This window comes from Mus caroli, chromosome 5 (genome assembly GCF_900094665.2).
Source record: "Mus caroli chromosome 5, CAROLI_EIJ_v1.1, whole genome shotgun sequence".
NCBI lineage: Eukaryota > Metazoa > Chordata > Mammalia > Rodentia > Muridae > Mus > Mus caroli.
The window spans coordinates 104,149,952-104,169,136 of NC_034574.1; the positions used below are offsets into that span (position 1 = coordinate 104,149,952).

The window sequence follows — 19,185 nt, forward strand, 5'->3', positions numbered from 1 at the left end:
AGCAGGGCGGCCATGCAGCCCTTGGGCAGCTCCCTGGCCCCAGCCCATCTTCCTGCTGCTACACTGCAGAGAGAAATGGCGCTGTGGTGTGGTAGCACCAGGGGACTGGAGTTGCCAATCCTTTCCCCTGCCCCCCTTGAGGAAACTCAGCTCTTCTGCACATACTGGCAATGCAAGTCCCTTAACCGTGCTCCACTCTTCCTGGATAGGGAGGAACATACCAGGATGAAGAAGATCGGGGGAGGGGCTGCCACTGGAAAAGTCCACCACAGCCAAAGTAAGGGCAGAAAGAAGCAATGAGAACAAGGGACTGGGAAGACCAGAAGGGCAGAAGGGCATTCTGGGCTGCCTGTAGGCTGGCTCAGCCCTGGAGCACCAGCAGGGACATCCGGCCTGGGAGGTGGCAAACTTTAACCAGCTCACCCTTTGCAGGTCTGAAAGAGCTCACAGAGGTAGGACTGGTCCGATCTTAGAGGCCCAGACCGAGGAGAGGCAGAACAGCTATCTCAGTGTCACAGAAATTCTATGGAAACAGCTCCCTGTGCTGCATGTGCCTCCTGTCTTTGACTGTGGTTCCCGGTGACACACGGCAGGCTCTGTCTTCTCCAACAGCGACTGACAGCAGGCTTGCTTCCCACCAGCTGCTCTCCTGCCCAAGCTGTTAAGAATGACAGTGCCTGATCCCTCCTCCTTCATCAGCGCTGTGGAGCACCCCTTCCGGCCGCCCCCTTGTCGTAGCTTTAATTACTATTTCTCCTGCTCCATAATACAATTAATCTTTCCTTCTAGCTGAGATTTATGACCACAAAGGCCCAGGGGATTTTTGAGCAATTTACCTGCAGCCATGGTCTCTGATTACCCACAGGGAAATAGGAAGTGGGTCTGTGTACAAAGTCCACAGGGTATGGGTATACGTATGGGTATGGGTATGGGTATAGGTATAGGTATAGGTATAAGTATATATGGGCAAATGCTTGCTTTAGGGTGGCTTCTTGTCACTGTTTATGCAACTATAGCCTTCGGGACCATGGCTGGAGGGGACCACAGAGCAAGTGATCTATTTTCTTAAGCTTCCATAAAAAGACAGGTGTGTCCAACCTGCTTGTGGGAAGGCAGTGGGGGCGTGAGAGCTTCCCCAGCACGACTGTGGCAGGCCCCTCCCAGGGGAACAGAAGGGAAAGGCAGCTAAAGAAAAGCTAACATGGGGCCACTTCCCCAGTCCCTTGGAGGAATAAGAAGGACCTGTCAGGAAAAGCAGGCAGGTGCATTAGCCTGGATCGTGTCAAGGCAGAGGAGTACTAAGCACAGCTCCCTGGAGACAGTCCCCACCAGGGATGGCGTCTGCTGCTCCTCCCACACCTGAAGCCCTGGGAATTCCTCAGCACCAATGTGGCTGCTGTCAGCATGTAGTCTCGGCTGTGCGCAGATGTAGGTAGAGGAGCAATGGTCCCCTGTGCACAAAGAAGCATTCTGTGTGACGTGGGAAAGCAGGAAGCAAGTCAGTCAGACTGCCAAGTTTGGTTGATAACAGCGGAACCTGCCTCTTGAGGTCTGTGGGCCTAAATTCTGGACCTTTCTGTGTCTCCAAGACCACAGACTGACTTTTAGCTTTCAGTCATCATGATACAATACCCAAGAAAATAACTTAAAAGTACAGGTCCTGGCTCCTAGTTGCAGAGATCCTGACAATCCACAGCCATCTGCCTCCATCACTGGGGGCTTGTGGTGAGGACAGAATGCCACAGCAGCAGGCATGCTCAGCTCAGTGGGCTTGCAGCACAGAGAGACAGGAGGGGTCTGAGACAAGACATCTGCTTCAAAGGCCTGTCCCCAGGGTGATCCTTCAGCTATGAACCCTCTGGTGTATTAACCCTCTGACGAGGCTAGCCCACCAGGATTCGATCTCACTCCAACAGCGTCACCAGCTGGCACCCAAGCCCTGGGCACACAGGCCTCAGGTGGCTTTGCAGCATTTATGAACCAGGCTGAGGCAGCTTCTGGAAAAGCCTGCCTCTCTGTAAGACACTTGCAGCTGATAAAGTCATATGATAAGTGGTTTTGGAGTTACACCCCCACCCTGTTTGAAAATATACTTTGCTGTCCAACCTTGGTAAAAAATAACATCAAGCTACCTACAAGGACATGGCCAGTTCTAGCACCTGCTCTTGCACCTTTGTTTTGAGCCATCTGTTTTCTGACTAGGCCTGTCTCCCACATCCATACCCCAGGCTCCGAGATATTTTCAAAACCACGTAGAAGAAGTGCATGTGAAAACTTGAAGCAGAGATCCAGGAATCTCAAGCCGATGGGGACGGATCTTGGGACCACATCTGCTGTCCAGAGGCACCAGAAAGAGCAGATGCAGTGCCATGTCCCCTCCAACCCCAGACAAGGTGTGCGCCAGCCTGTAAGGCTAAAGGTCATGGCCGTGAGCTAACGTAGGACACAGTACTGTTGATCCCGTGTGAAATCTGCATGCAATGTCCTCCGATAGGCATGAGACCTGGTAACCTTGTAACCTGGAGAGCCTAGCAACCAGTTGATCACTTCCTCTATCAAGATCCCCCAAAATGGGAAAATGTGCTTAGGCCTGCAGCAGGCCTTGATTACTCTAAAGAGCCTCCTGATCCAAAGGGAGCCACACAGAGCACACAGTGCCAACCTGCCTGCCTCGCTTTATTATTTAACTGTGAGCAGAATAGTGTAACAACTCCACGTGCCCGTGCCGATGGCCTGATTTTCCTCATCTTGTTTCCTCTATTTGCTTAAACACCCCAAGTCTCCCCCAACACCTAGGATATGTCAAACAGCGGGGACACTGGAGCTGTTTCATCTGTGGACAGTCCCACAGAGGAGGACCTTACTCAGCCTGACTGCTGTGCCAGGTCCCGCTCTGTCTGGAGGCAGGTAGACTAGTACAGCCAAGGGGACGGGAGTCCATGAATTCTGCTGGCTGCTCCCCTCTCCTCCCTGAGGCTCACAACCTTCACAGGATGAGCCTGTCTTTCTTGTTCCCCAGACCGCGAGTTTCCCACACAGACTGCTGAACTCTTGTCTGCTTGAAGGCAGAGGAAAGAGCAGGTCAGCTCTAAAATCCCAGCTAGGCACTGGTAGCAATCAATATGAAGTATGACTGGTCTCTGTGCTGTGTGCATAAGAACTGAGGACCTGGTCCCAGCGAGCTCAAATGAGAAACCACCAGCATTCTCTGCTCAACTGGCATGGGTGCCATCTTAGTGGAAATATTCTCTGTCTGGTCTGTCCCAGTCCCACTGAGTGTGCTAAGCATGCCCTCGTGGCCCTTGCCACAGCCTTTGAAGTAGACCTTAGTATTCCCACACAGAAAGCCCATGGCGGAGACCCACAGTGACCATGTATACATCCTAACCATGTGTCCTCTCCCACAGCCCTGGTGAGGGCCCAGCTTTGTGAGCCCTGTCTGTCCCACTAATCTTCATTTAATTCCCTCCCCACAGCCTATTGTCACGGAGGGCACCCCTGCTGACAGCCCCTCTGTACCTCCTCATCTGAGTGGCATCCAAGAAAGGGCAGGAGGAGCCACACATTAGCCCCTCAGCGTGAGCGCAGCCATTCTGTGCTGCTCTCCGGATGCTCTTATGTGGCTTCAACAAAGAGAACAGCTGCCAAGAGACCACACTGTCCCCACAGAACGAACGCCCCAGGCTAGCAGCAGCCAGAATCCGCCAAGGGAGACACTAGCCAGTGGAGGGAGAGGGCAGCTCAGCCAGGCCAGCCCTGCTTTTCTCTGTGTGTGTGTGTGGAAGCTGTAATTTTGAAAGCCCTCCTCTGGTTCTCTGTGGGCCAGTGGAAGATAAGGAAGCAGCAGCAGCTGTCTGGAGACCAGATCGCTTTGCTATAACCAGCAGGCAGCTTCCCTCACAAATCATTGCAACCCCGGGCAGCCATTTCTATCCTGACTTCTTGCTGCTCCCGGCCCAGACTCTTAGGCCAGAGTAAGAGAAAGAGACTCTCCTGCTGCCGCCTTGTGCATTAGCCACACCGTCTTGGGTGTTATTCACAAAGCAAGATACACAGGTTGCTTATTGCTTTTCTTCCTTCCTTTCTTTGTCTGTTTTTGAGAGTCTCATGTTGCCCAGGCTGGCCTCGAACTCACAATCCTCCTGCCTATACCTCTTGGGTGCTGGGATTACAGGCATACCCCACTATGGCCAGCACTCCATGTCTCTGGGATGATTATAATCTGACCTTATTGTTTTTAAAGGGGGGGGGGCAAAGACTTTTGATTTTAAAACAAAAACAAGAAAGACCTCAGACTCATTACAGGTCTGTCTGTCTGTCTGTCTCTAGGACACTCAACTGAGTAGGGTGGAGGTGTGCCTGTAAAACAGGACTCTAGACTTTGTCTAAAGCTGGATGTTTTCCTGAGGCTGGGGTTCTAGGGAAATGGGGTTTAGCTGTTCCCACAGGAGGGTAGCAGTAGCAAGGCCTTGTGTTGGCAGATAGGGAGAGCTACACTCTCCGTCTTTCCTCCTCTTATATCCCAACCAGCAAGCGATCATATAGGTGCCTAAAATGTTGCAGTAGACTCCAGAGGCTGTTCAAGGATCACTGAGGGCAGAGGTGTCATGGGAGGCGGGGCAGGAGCAGGGCCAGGCAGGGCTTGCACTCACAGCAATCCTTGGTTGGGCAGATCCTCTGACCCATTTTAGAAAGGAGAAAGGAAGTATATGATTCATTTTGTACAAGGATGGTTGAAACCATGACACCTGAAGGCAGTTTAGGAGGACTGGCTTAAGGCAGGTCTTTAACTGCAGTGTCCCCATATTCCCACCATTAAAGGCCTACCATGTTGAAGGGACATTTCCTAGTTCTCCAACCCTGCCAGGCTCTGGAAACTGTGCCCCTTCGGAGAGAAAGTTGGCGACGTTCTCAGCTCCATGACTGGACACAACCCCAGGAATGTCACTTGTCCTGTGCGGTCAGAGCTCTAACCCCTCGCATGCACACTTGGCCGCTTTGTCTGTCCAGTTGATGACTGCGGGTCAGAGCAGAGCCCACCCGACTGCATGCCAAGATGCTTCTACGGTCCTTGCTTCCATGTACACACAACAGCTGGCATGTCCACCAGTTTTGGGGCATCATCAGTACAGGGGGTGCTCCAAGTTTTTACTTGCTAATTTAGTGTGGGTAAAATGGTTCTTCAGGGTTGGTTTATTTTGCATTTCATTGATTATTAAAGGAAATTAGTGCCCCCCATTCCTCTCTTGTGTCTCTCCAGCTGAGTTGTCTGCTGACATTTATTATTCTTTGCCTATTTGAGTACATTGAGATCTTGATTTTTTTTTCTTTTTAAGCCAACAGTGAATTTTTACAACAAATTTTCACAGCAGCTGCTACAATTTTTCCATGTTTTCACATATTTTCTAGTGTGTTGTGTTTGCCCTTTAATTTTGTGTGTTTATTTGTAAAACATTCTCATTTTTTGTCATCAAATCTGTTGGGTTTCCCTGGTGGTTTGAAATGTGGAAAGCCATCCTCCCTCTGCCGCACTGACAGAGCTTGACCCCTCTCACCTTCAGACCCTCCCTCTGAAGCCCCTGACAGTGCTTGGCCCCGCCCACCCTCGGACCCCGCCTACCTTCAGACCCTCCCTCTGAAGCCCCTGACAGTGTTTGGCCCCGCCCACTTCAGTCAGTCTAAAGCCTTTGACTCAGGACTAAACTCACCTTAGATTGAGTTATAAATCGCACTTTCTCTAACCTTCTGTTCTCTTCCCCATCGTTCCAGGGATAATCCACCAGATGAAAGGCGATTATGACACAGCCCTGAAGCTCCACAAGACCCACCTGTGCATCGCCCAAGAGCTGAGCGACTATGCGGCCCAAGGCCGTGCATACGGAAACATGGGCAACGCCTACAACGCCCTGGGCATGTATGACCAGGCTGTCAAGTACCACCGTCAAGAGCTGCAGATCTCCATGGAAGTGAATGACCGCGCCTCTCAGGCATCGACTCACGGGAACCTGGCCGTCGCCTACCAGGCCCTGGGAGCCCATGACCGGGCGCTGCAGCACTACCAGAACCACCTGAACATCGCCCGGGAGCTGAGAGACATCCAGAGCGAGGCCCGGGCTCTCAGCAACCTCGGGAACTTCCACTGCTCCCGTGGAGAGTATGTCCAGGCTGCACCCTACTACGAGCAGTACCTCCGTCTCGCTCCCGACCTCCAGGACATGGAGGGGGAAGGGAAGGTCTGCCACAACCTCGGCTATGCTCACTACTGCCTTGGAAACTACCAGGAGGCAGTGAAGTACTATGAGCAGGATCTGGCTCTGGCCAAAGACCTTCACGACAAACTGAGCCAGGCGAAAGCCTACTGCAACTTGGGCCTGGCCTTCAAGGCTCTGCTGAACTTTGCTAAGGCCGAGGAGTGCCAGAAGTACCTCCTGTCCCTAGCCCAGTCCCTGGATAATTCCCAGGCTAAGTTTCGAGCCCTAGGGAACCTGGGCGACATATTCATCTGCAAAAAGGACATAAACGGTGCCATAAAGTTCTACGAGCAACAGTTGGGCTTATCTCACCATGTGAAAGACAGACGGCTGGAGGCCAGTGCCTACGCGGCCCTGGGTACCGCCTACCGAATGGTCCAGAAGTACGACAAGGCCTTGGGTTACCACACACAGGAGCTGGAGGTTTACCAGGAACTGAGTGACCTGCCAGGGGAGTGCCGGGCCCACGGGCACCTAGCGGCCGTCTACATGGCCCTCGGCAAATACACAATGGCGTTCAAGTGTTACCAGGAGCAGCTGGAGCTGGGGCGGAAGCTGAAGGAGCCGAGCCTGGAAGCTCAGGTGTACGGCAACATGGGTATCACGAAGATGAACATGAACGTGATGGAGGACGCCATTGGCTACTTTGAGCAGCAGTTGGCCATGCTGCAGCAGCTGAGCGGGAACGAATCTGTGCTGGACAGAGGCCGGGCCTACGGCAACCTGGGGGATTGCTACGAGGCCCTGGGGGACTACGAGGAGGCCATCAAGTACTACGAGCAGTACCTGTCTGTCGCCCAGAGTCTGAACCGCATGCAAGACCAAGCTAAGGCCTACCGGGGTCTAGGAAATGGGCACAGGTAACGTGGACTGGGAACGGGGGGCTAGACATGCTTGCAAGGTGGGGCCGTGGCAGGAAGGGCAACTGCGAGCTACAGAGCAGACTGCCCCCATCGTGCCTCTCATTCGGCTTTTCAACAGTTCAATGACTTAAGTGGGTGATAGTGTATAAAGGACACACCACAGCTCAGAGAGGGCAGGTTCGTGCCTGAGTTACACCCAGGAGTCATTCCAGGGCTCAAACCTCACGTGTAGTAAACGGTGACCAAGATGATAAGTTCACAGGGACAGGAAGCTGGGTGGAGTGCCTCCATGTCTTCACATTTTATGAATGTGTTTATTAGCAGAGCGTTCGGTAGCCACCGGTTACTCGGCCCTATCTTGTAACAGAGGGACAGGTCCTGTGCACCAGTCAGCACCCACGCTGGGTACCTGCATAGCTGTCCAAACAGTATGGCGATGCTGTATGTACTCAACACATATCCATCTGCTGTGAAACAGGGGAAACTGAGGCTCAGGTGATGAGTTCCACATGCACCAACAACTGACTCCATCTGCCACCAAAAGCTGTGCTCCTCCTGCTGTCTCTGAGCAGCACACACAAAGGCTGCGGCTGTGCTGGCTGAGGGATGACTCCCCCCCCCCCCCCCCGCCTCAAGGGGGAGACTAGAGACAGGGCCTCCCTTGGGGGCAGGGGATCAGGGCTCCTGGAGGGGAGAAAGAGGTCAGACTAATCGTCACCCACAGACTGCTCCAAGAAACTCAGGGTGAGCGATTTATAGCTCCTGTAAGTGATTTCAAAAGCACCGTCTAAGCAGTAGTGGAGGCTGGGAGGCCCGAGTCCCGGACCCCGCTATCATCGTGTCTATTAATATATTTTATGTTTCCTCGGGGGTGCGCGTCCCACTGAATTGCAAGCTCCTGGGAAGGTCACTAAGGGATGACTTTTGAATTGCTTTCCAGATTATGAAATTCCTCTGCATCTCACTCTAAGGGCACATGATAGATTTTTAGCTAGAGAAGGAGTTAAGAGCCCCTATAGTAAGTGACAGTGACGAATGCTTTTCATTTTCTCAGGGGCTTTAGCATGTCTGCACCTGCACAGAGTGATCTCATTGCTTCTCTGTCTGCATCCCCACAGGGCGACGGGAAGCCTGCAGCAGGCCCTCGTGTGCTTCGAGAAGAGGCTGGTGGTGGCCCATGAGCTCGGGGAGGCCTCCAATAAAGCTCAGGCCTACGGAGAGCTGGGAAGCCTCCACAGCCAGTTAGGGAACTATGAGCAAGCCATCTCTTGCCTTGAACGCCAGCTGAACATTGCCAGGGACATGAAGGACCGAGCCCTGGAAAGTGACGCGGCCTGCGGCCTGGGGGGTGTCTACCAGCAGATGGGAGAGTATGACACAGCCCTGCAGTACCACCAGCTCGACCTGCAGATTGCAGAGGAGACAGACAACCCCACGTGCCAGGGCCGGGCCTACGGGAACCTGGGACTCACCTACGAGTCCCTGGGCACCTTCGAGAGGGCTGTGGTCTATCAGGAGCAGCACCTGAGCATCGCGGCACAGATGAACGACTTGGTGGCCAAGACCGTGTCCTACAGCAGCCTGGGAAGGACTCACCATGCCCTGCAGAACTATTCGCAGGCAGTCATGTACTTACAGGAAGGTAGGCAAAAGGGCTCCAACCAGGGGAGACACAGCCAGCACTGTAGAATGAGGGTCGCGCAGGCCCTGCCATCCCCACCTGGTTTCCCTCCATAGTTTTGGTTTTTGGTTTTTTGTTTTTCGAGACAGGGTTTCTCAGTGTAGCCCTGGCTATCCTGGAACTCACTCTGTAGACCAGGCTGACCTCAAACTCAGAAGTCCACCTGCCTCTGCCTCCCAAGTGCTGGGATTAAAGGCGTGCACCACCACGCCCGGCTCCCTCCATAGTTTCCCTTTCCTGCCCCAGCTCTCTGGCCCTTAATGCCTCCCCTCCCTCTCTTGGTTTTGGTACTTGCCCCTGGCCTGCTGCCCAAATAGCCAATACCCCTTTGGTTGTCAGAGCAGCGACTGGATACAGGACACATCCTCACCAGGCGGATCATAAGATGCAAGGGCATAGAATCAGGAGGGTCCACCGCAGCAACAAGCCCAACTGCCTCAGGCCGTGGCAACCTTCCAGAGGATACCTAAGCACCACGGCCTATGGTTCTCGGCTCAGGCACAGCAGCTGCTAGCCCAGTGTCTCTACCCGGGGCCTGGCCAGACCTTCTGGTGTTTGCTCTGAGAGTACCCAAACTGATATTAAAAAGCTGGCCTGGAAACCACCCCCTACCTCCACTACTAGAGTCTGCCAATTACCTGAGGCTGGTGGGGCCCTCCTACATGAGCTAGAATCTCACAGCAAAAGCGTTGCCTTTCTCCTCCATACCTGGCTGTCCCTGCTCTGGAAGCCCTCAGAGGTGCAGAGGGCATTGTGTATAGGAGAGGGAGAGAGGGGTGTGCTCACTGGTAAAGGACTTGGCTCCAAGTTTGCAAGGGCTTCCACCTGCAGCCCCTTAGGCCGCATTTTACTTCTCACAGCAAAACAAAGATGTGCCCTTTTTGCTACCTTCTGCTTTCGTTTTTATCTTTCTTTCTTTGACAGTCAGCACATGTCAGCTCATTTCACATGCTAGGCAGATTCTCTTCACTGAGCTGCACCCACAGCCCAAGAACTATTCCATGTCTCCCTGTCTTCGTAGCTATGTCACCAAGGCTTGGAGAAGCACCGCAGTTTGACCCCGTCCCTTAAGTTCATTGCAGAGTGGGCTCAGCCCCTGTCTGGAGTTGTTTCTGACCTCACAGAAACTGCAGGGTTGGGGCAGCTATACCCTCCTGTCCCTCAGGGGACGTCCCCAGGGTGGGAAGCAGGAGGCTGAGTGAACAATACCTCCAGGTTGGCAGTGGCTCAGCACAGGCCTGCAGTGGGGAAGTTCTGAAGCTGGAGTCACTGTCCCACCTCTATGGTTCCCATGGGCCCCTAGCTTTGTTGACATTCTAGTATTTTAACGGCCCCAGTACCTAGCGATGGCTTTTGGCTGAATGTATGAGACCCAGAATTCAGGGTTTGCAACAGGGACCTTACTATTAATCCCCTTCTGAAATGCCATTTCCCAGCAGCAGCTGGCTAGGTTGGGGCACTGTCACAGAAGTCTGTATCTGTGGAAAACTCGGCACTTTGTTTGTATTGTCTCTTGTGACAAGTCTCATAAAACTATAAAAACTTGTATTTGAAAACTCCCCATAGTGGCAGACAGGGTTTGTGAGCCTAACTGGGTGTCTCTAGTGCACTCTGAGCAGGCTCGGGACACTGTAAGGTGCTGGGTGGCGTTCTCTGCAAGCCGGGCAGGATGTCCTGCAGACCTGCAGCAGAGGGCCAGTTCAGCTGGGATTCACCCCAGCTTTGCCCTGTCTGCCCTGTGCAATGGAATGCTGTGTGGGTCTGAGTCTAAACAACTCCCAGATGGTGTGGCTTGACATGGGTTAACTCCAGGGCTTTCCACCCAGCCCTTCTCACTCTGGAAACCAGCAAAGGAAGTAGGCTCCATCTGGCAACTCCCTGGGGCTCTACTGCAGTGCAGGAGAGCTGGCCATGTAGAGTGGAATGTGCAGGCTCCCCGAAGGCAGTTCGAGTACATCTTCCCTGTGGTGTGTGGACACCCTTCTTGCTAGGGACACACTTGGAACCAAGCAAGGTCCCTCTCTCTCAGAATTTGTCTTCCAAGTGGTTTGCCCAAAGAACCATACTTCTGACTCAGACCAAGGACTTGCCAGACTTCTGCACTGAGGGTCAGTGTGGTGGGCCCTTTGAAAGTCGTCATACCCAGAGCCACCCTGGTTCTCCCGAGAACCCTTGTCTCTCATGTGAATTATTTGCAAATTCTTCTGTTGCCCACTGGCATGATTTAGACTCAGAATGCTATTTCTGAACTCTTTGAGCCGTGTGTTTTGAAATGCATCATAAATTAGGAGGCAGACCCCTGAGCGGTGACTCACAGCAGCCATTCAGCTGACTCAGGGCCTTTAAAAAACCAGGAATCACACCAGCCCAGAGTGCTTGGTGCTGGCTTCCTGCCCTGACTTAGATGAGAGAGGAACCCTGGCTTGTGTATATAGTGGAGCTGTGGGAGCCATGCGGTGGCTCATGTGCAGAGAACCCTGGAATGCATTCAGAGTGTCAGAGACCAGTGTAGTGACCGATAGGATGAACTGTGGCTGTTAGACTTAGCAGCACAAAGCCCTAGAGGCGGCTGGTGTCCTGAAAACCCAAAGCTTGCTGTGAGTGAGTGACCCACCACAGGTGCCTCTGTGGAGACCATGGAAACGAGGGCAGCTACTCAGCCTTCCAGCTCACAGTAGCACTTGCTTTGCAACCCCGTTGAGGCACATCACAGATGGGACCCAGAGCGTGTCGGCTTCAGTCACAGGAGCAGGGTCCAGCTGCGTACCGTTCTGCTTTCAAGAGACACTCACAAGCCTTTCATCAGCGCTGCCTGGACGGTGTCGGGGGAGACAGAAAGGCATGTGGTCTTAGCCTCTGTAGCTGGCTGTCAGGAAAAGCTTTTCCCAGGCAGAGAATCTTGGGATATGAGTGTATCAGCCAGGACTTTTCATTTGCAGAGCCAAGCGTTTTGCATCTGCAAGGGCAGCCGGGTTAGGGAACATTGGTTTTCCTGTTCTGCCTGCCCTACCAACCTATCCACTGCCAACAGTCATGACCTGGGCTCCTGCTGCGGCACCTCTTCACTTCCTATAACACTGGAAGCATCCTCTCCCAGGGGCTGATTTGGCATGTCCAACAGCCTTCCTTACATGCATCCGAAGTAAAATCGCCAGTAGGTCCCTGTCACCTCTCCTTATGATTCTCTGTCTGCTTTCAGGCTTAAGGTTAGCTGAACAACTGGGTCGAAGAGAAGATGAAGCAAAAATTCGCCATGGTCTTGGTCTCTCCCTTTGGGCAAGTGGAAACCTGGAGGAAGCTCAGCACCAGGTACGCAGAGCTCTGTTCCAGGAGCTAAAGCACCCTCCATGGCTGTCTCAGGGCTGCTGGCCTGTCTAATGTACCCAGAGTCCCTGCCTGTGTAGCCTGAGAGCTGTCAAGATTCCCGCTCACCCACAGGGCAGATCTCTTGATTTCTCAGATTCTCATGCTGTGCACTGTTGCCATGGTTAGTATAAAACCACATTCCTCCTTCAGTGGAGAGGGAAGATCAGGATGTGTGGCCATCAGGCTTACTGTCCTTGGAGGTTTCTAGTTAGGGCAGAGGGGATAACCTGTCCCCCTTCCTCATAGGGAGTCCCTGTTGCTAAAGAGGAGTGTGTTGACACACTGGCTGTGGATGGACAGATGTCTGCTTCAAACTCAGCCCTTGGCTGTTTGATTACTGAGAACAGTGTGCCAGGAAACGGGGATTCCTCATGAGACCAGTGAGGCCTGTCTCCAGAGGAGCAGCCTGGGCACAGGCTGGGACTGGGTCTGTGCTGCAGCATGCTGGGATGTTAGAGTGCTGAGCCATGAGCTTAGACATGTTAAAGATTGGGGCTGAATGTGGCTCAGCAGGGAAAAACAGAGGATTTGAGTTCAGTTCCCAGCATCCACACTGGGCAGCTTACCTCTAACTTCCCCCGTAGGGTATCCAGCAGCCTCTTCTGGCCTCCACAATCCCCTGCAGATATGTGAGCAAGTGCACACCCAGCCCTCACACACACCAATAAAAATTTAAAATCCTCTTCTAAAAAGTATTAAAGGCAATGAAAAGGATTAATACTGTCATTTCCTGTGTATAAGAATCAAAGTTTATATCAGTACAGCAACTTAGTTTTCAAAGTACTTCTGCTCCCTGAGCTATTCCTCAAACTCCTCAGGAAGACAGAGAGAGGACAACTTTTCAGAGGAAACTGAGGCTCAGTGTCCTGGTCAGAGTCTGATAGCGCTGAGCGGCAGAGTCTAGAGCATCTCATCTGCTCTTCTGCTCCAGGGTCCTGGCTCCATGCTTCCAGCCTGTATAAATGTGGAGCTTCGGGGACAGGGTCTCCCAGGGAAATGTCAGCTGTCTGGGCCTCAAGGTGTCCGTGCGTCGGAAACCAGCCCCATGGAGCTAAGCAAAGCCTGGTCTTGAGGGCTATGATTGGGCTCTGTGACACTGGGTCACTTACAATCTCACTGCCCAGCCTGGTCCATCTCCAGTGTGCCCAAGGCCTGGGGTGGGGGATGGGGAGGGGCAGTTACTCTTGTCTGGTGACAGAAGTAGAGGATTTTCATTGCTTTAGTCAAAGCAGCTCCTGTTTGTGTTGATAATTGGTTTTCGTGTCCTTCAGACCACAAGTCCTAATCTTCCATATCCCCTCGTCTGTCAAAGATTGGTCATGTAAACTCTAGTTAACTGGGGCTGAGTTAACTGATTTCTTCAGATCCACAAGAGCCTGCCTGGCAGTCTTCCTTTTAAAGGTACTTTCCTTTAAAAGGTGCTTTCAGGTTGTGTGCCCGGGTATAAATAAGCAAGAGCTGTCTTGCATCTCCAAACTGCTGGGCGTTGGTTGTGGACGTGAGTGACAGTCTCTGTCCCTTGCAGCTTTACAGGGCGTCGGCCTTGTTTGAAACGATTCGGCACGAGGCACAGCTGAGCACAGACTACAAGCTCTCTCTCTTCGACCTGCAGACATCATCCTACCAGGCCTTGCAGCGGGTGCTCGTCAGCCTAGGTGAGAGCAGCTGGCGTCTGTGTGTGTGCCTGTACACACAAAGCCCATGGTTCAGTAATCAGTGCAGACCATAAGGCCACAGCCTGCTATTAAACGGTCACTTGTTCATTCAGCAAAGATTGGCAGAGCAATGGGGGCAAGTGCCAGTCCCCATGAGCTCAGTGAGCACGCTCTCAGCTGATCTCCACCAGATGTCATGCACATAGGTTGATGAATCGAGGGTGACTTGATTGGTTTAACCACAGCAGAGCAATTCTAATACTGAGAGAGCAGAGCAGGTGTCCCTCCCCCACAGGCCCCTGCACCAGGTGTCCCTCCCCCACAGGCCCCTGCTCCAGGTGTCCCTCCCCCACAGACCCCTGCTCCAGGTGTCCCTCCCCCACAGACCCCTGCACCAGATGTCCCTCTACCAACACTTACTTCAAGCCTCACTCAGGCCATGTGCTGGGATGACACTGGCCACTTCTGTTTCCTGAGCCATGTGCTCTTGCTGCTGATTGATTGTACTTTCTGGGCCTATGTCCCAGGCTGTGCCACACGCAGTCAGGGCTCTTCCCAACCGCATCCCCAGCCTGTGTATTGAAAGGCAGCAAGGCAATCCACAGTTACCCTGCCCTGGGCTTTAGTGTTTCTTGGAAAAGCACTGGAGAAAAGAGAATCACAGAGCGGGTATTGGAGTTTTTCATTTTTAGGGATGCAGTTCACATTTAGGGGGCATAACAATGAGAGCTGGTGGCCCCTGGTCACCTCACACCATAGTCCTAAAGCAGAGAGACATGAATGCTGGCCCTCAGCTGGCTTTCCCTTGTCTGTTAAAAGACCCTTCTAGACACACCCAGAGCTGGCTCCCAGGTGATCCCCAAACCAGCCAGGGTGGCAGTGAAGACAGACAGACAGATAGACATCACAGTGTTCGTGCTTTGAGTTGGGTGTTTGACGCCTTTCTCCCCACCTTTGCTTCCCACGCATCTAATGCTCAGGTTTCCTGTTAAGCGTGGGCTGGGATCATGCCTGGGATGTCATTTATTGCCATTATGATCACACTGTTAAATCTGCCCAGCACTTTGGGGATAATTCTCCAGTGTGTGCAGAAATCATCCCTGCTGTTCCAGTTAATAAGTTAATAGCGTAAGGGAGGGTGTTTGCACGCACTCGCATAAACCCCTTCTTTGTAAGGCTGCCTGAACAACAGGGGGTGAAGCCTCCGGAATCTCTGGAGTTGTGGCCTGGGCTCCCAGCCTCAGTCTTGTCTCCTCAGACCTTGCTCTGGCGACATTTCCATGTTGGTGTTTACCCTTAAGTCTGTCGTCTGCAGCTTGTCCCTCATGTGTGGCTTCATGTTGTCAGGCTTCAGCTCCCAGGCAGCAGGAACAGGTGTGCACAGCCCTAAGAGGAGGTAGGGTTAGAATGCAGACGGAAAGGCTGCAGGAAAGCTTGGGGAAGAAGCAGCCTAAGATGTACAGGGAACTCAGGCTTCATTCAGACCTTTGCCCAGTGGGATAATAGGAGCACTGAGTGCCACAGGCTCTCAGCTCTGATGGCAACAAAGGTACCACCCATGCAGGTGGTGATAATGAACACCTCGGCATCTCCACAGTCAGGATTTCACTGAATCTACTGAGCTCAGTGGGCAGCTGTCAGAATCCCTCTTTCTGGGAGTGTACCCAAAGCAGTGTACCTGAAATTCTGCCACAGCTGCCACAGAGGCCGTGGGTCTCCTTCTCCAGATCAGATGGCTGCTCAGCTGCTCCCTGAGTGAGCACACCTGTCCTTCTGTCTCCTAGGCCACCACGATGAAGCCCTGGCCGTGGCAGAAAGGGGCCGGACAAGAGCATTTGCTGACCTGCTGGTGGAAAGACAGACGGGACAACAGGACTCCGACCCCTACTCACCCATCACCATCGACCAGATCTTAGAGATGGTTAATGCGCAGCGGGGACTAGTGCTGTACTACTCCCTGGCTGCAGGCTACCTCTACAGCTGGCTGCTTGCTCCTGGAGCGGGTAAGGACTCTGCTGGAGCACAGGAAGTGAGGAGGTGAAGGGGGGCTGAAGGGGGCTGAGCGGTGCCACGTGTGTCAGATGAAGGAAAACCTTACCAGCAGTGGATATCCATGATGGGGCATCGTACTAGTAAAATAGCCCAAGAAAGGGTGGCTCCTTGCCACTGGATGAGAACACATCCAACATGGAACCTCAGGAGACGGGTGAAGCGGCTAACAGATCCGTAGGCAGCTGCTCGCCAGCTAGGAGTGATCTGATCATTGTGACCTCTGGTAATATTACGTATCAAAGTGACGATGACTCTCGTGGTTTATAAGTAAATCGTAAGCTTGAATTTCTGAGTTTAACAGAATCAAATTGGCTAGTTTGTTTGGGTTTTTTGTTTTGTTTTTTGTTCGTTCTGTTGGTGGTGGGTTTTGTTTTGTTTTACTAGTTCTGTCGGAAAAAAAATCTGTTTTAGGCCAGGCAGTGTTGGCGCATGCCTTTAGTCCCAGCACTTGGGAGGCAGAGGCAGGCGGATTTCTGAGTTCGAGGCCAGCCTGATCTACAGAGTGAGTTCCAGGACAGTCAGGACTATACAGAGAAACCCTGACTCAAAAAACAAACAAAAAAGTCTGTTTTAGAAGTGAATATCATCTTTGGTTAAATCAGCACTAAGCACGCAGGATTTAAAAGTTTCACTGAATACAAAACTACTAAGTGGCTGTGGGGCCATATTTTTTTCTGCATAATAAAATGCCGATGACTTCACCATGCAAGGGACACACCAGATCCAATTAGAGTTTATTGACTGGAGAAGCGGGTCTTATAATTGGCAATCTTGAAAAATGGGCTTCTCGCTTATCTGTAGAAAGTTCAGCTGCCAGGGAGATGTGACAAGTCTCTCTCCCTGTCCGCAGTAAAGGCGTCAGGAATCGCCTTCTATAGCTGCTCTGCGTCAGCAGGACCATCTCCCCCCACACCCTCCATCCCCATTCCCCACCCCCTAATAACCCTCTACCCCCCCACACACAAAGTGGTGCTCACCTGGGCTTCCCACAGGCTGCATCCTCACTCTTCCCTCTCACCTTCATATGCTGGGTTTAAGTTGCGATTTTCCTGTGCTAATGAGCGATGTCCACACCTCTGCCCCCAAGAGGGGCTCACATCCATGTGGACAGGGTTGGCAGCTGGCAGATGTCAAGTGGTGGCTGCATCACTGGGGACATGTCTGACAGGTGGCATGCCCAGATCATGTGACAGTGAGCCCCATGTAACAAGGCACCTATTGTGCCCTTTCTCTCTCTCTCTCTCTCTCTCTCTCTCTTTCTCTCTCTCTCTCTCTCTCTCTCTCTCTNTCTCTCTCTCTCTCTCTGTTGTTAATGAGACTGAAGCTCTTGCCAGGGCTGTGATCCAATGAGAGGACTGGCACACCTCACTGCCATTTGAGGATGCTGCCCGAGCTTATTGCCAGTAAACCACTATGGGCCACTTCCATTTCACAGACCATCTTTTCCCTCCCTTAAACTGTTACTGGCCATTGACCAGTTGGTTTTATTTTAGAATGGATGCATGCTTATCGTGGTCTGCTTTTGCAAAATGAAAGGTCTTTGGTGACAACTTCCATTTGGCCAGTTTTGCTCAGGATTTCAGTCCCTGCAAGGTTCTGATCTGGACACTTGCACGCGGATCAGGAAGCAGGACTCCCCAGAGCGTTATTCCAAAAGTGCACAGGAAGCAATCCACACCCAAGGCTTCTGCATGTGTCATCAGAAGCTTGCCTGTGTCTTGACAGTGTGCACTGTGCACGGACGTGGCTCCAGTTCAAGAAGCCTGAAACCTCAGGCTCCCAGCACACTTGGCCAAGAAGCCATGCAGCACCTCGTTCCTCTCTCCTGCCTTTGCCCGAACTCTCCTGCTACCCAACCATGTGTGACCTTGCCATGTCTGCCTTGTTGCAGGAATCCTGAAGTTTCACGAACATTACTTGGGTGATAATTCAGTGGAAAGTTCCAGTGATTTCCAAGCCGGCAGCAGTGCAGCCTTGCCTGTAGCAACCAGCTCTACACTGGAGCAGCACATCGCCAGTGTCCGGGAGGCCCTGGGGGTGGAGTCTTACTACTCCAGGTAAGAGGCTGTGCCTAGTTCATCACCATTCCGCTTTGGGTTGGAGCGGGATGTCCAACTTTCTATGAGGAGTGAGAAAGGAATGAGCTGCTGCTGGTGTACATTACAATGCTGGATTAGCTTGCACGTGGAAAATGGTTTCCTCCAAATACCTCCTAGGTGTTTGCAAGCACCCAAGTCGCCACTGGTGACCAAATGTTGCACTTCTGTGAGGGAGACCTGAATAACATCTACTCAACCCAGATAGGGCACCAGCAACAGATACATTCCACCCAAGTCCAGATGGGTGACTCAAGGAGTTATCAGGCTGCCTTACAGAACATAAGGAATGGGGATACTCACAAGGGCATGGCTGATCCCCAATAGCTGTATCACCCAAACATCCCACTTCAGCTACCTTCTGCCTCCCAGGAGAGAGACAGACACTGTGGGTGACAGTGTGACTTTTCTAGCACCTCCCAAGCCACATGTAGCAAGGCAGGATTACTTACAGCTGGTGGGGAAGGGAGTAAATGGCTGGAATTTCAGGAGAGGGACCAGTGGCCTTCATTCCACGAGGGAGCATCTGCAGAACTCATCTTGTGTCTCTGATGAAGACAGTGCTGGCCGTATTATACCCAGAGGACAGATGTCCCCAGCAGCAGCAGTCCAGAGTCCTCAGTGGCAGGGACTGGTCCACTGCAGTCAGTGTTGGTTCCCGGGCAGAACTTCTACTTTTGTCTCAAATAGCCCAGAACCATGAAGCCCAGGGTGTCTCTGGTCCCATGGGCACTTTTCCTGGCTCCATGTGTAGGCACTTGTCGGGGTGCCTGTATTACTTATAGAGGGGCTCTTCCATGAGAAACAGATAACCACTGGACAGTGCAGCATCATGGTCAGAAGGGGAGAGAATGGCCACCTGGTCCAGATCTCATATCCAACCGAACAAAGTCTGTGTCACAAGTGAAACGGCCTTGTGTACAACCATGCCGGTGTCACAGCGAGGGTGAATACAGTGTAGCCCTCACCAATCTGTTCTTCATTATCAAAATTAGCATCTTGTTCTGAGAAAATAGGAAAGCATACAAAATGTCATTTTCTAGCTTCTGTTTTTATGAGAAATGATGAACATGCACTGTGGTTGCTGGGCATCCCAGACCAGCCTGGCTCTGGCCTTGGGCAGTGCTGTGGTGATCCCAGGGGTTGATAAAACGGTCAACCACAAAGACACGGAGGTATGGATGCCCTCTGAGGTTTGAATCATAAGTGCCCAGAAACTAG

At 52.4% G+C, this 19,185-nt stretch overlaps 1 protein-coding gene across 3 annotated transcripts in view; it reads left to right on the forward strand.

The window, feature by feature from the left end:
- Ttc28 (tetratricopeptide repeat domain 28) overlaps positions 1 to 19,185 on the forward strand; it is a 413,454-nt gene that overhangs the window by 342,625 nt on the left and 51,644 nt on the right. For all 3 annotated transcript variants that reach the window (XM_029476931.1, XM_029476933.1, XM_021163930.2), the window contains 6 exons: positions 5,770 to 7,111; positions 8,233 to 8,756; positions 11,995 to 12,104; positions 13,687 to 13,816; positions 15,601 to 15,819; positions 17,760 to 17,925. In XM_029476931.1, coding sequence (XP_029332791.1) covers positions 5,770 to 7,111; positions 8,233 to 8,756; positions 11,995 to 12,104; positions 13,687 to 13,816; positions 15,601 to 15,819; positions 17,760 to 17,925 — 2,491 coding nt within the window. The remainder of the gene's footprint in view (positions 1 to 5,769; positions 7,112 to 8,232; positions 8,757 to 11,994; positions 12,105 to 13,686; positions 13,817 to 15,600; positions 15,820 to 17,759; positions 17,926 to 19,185) is intronic.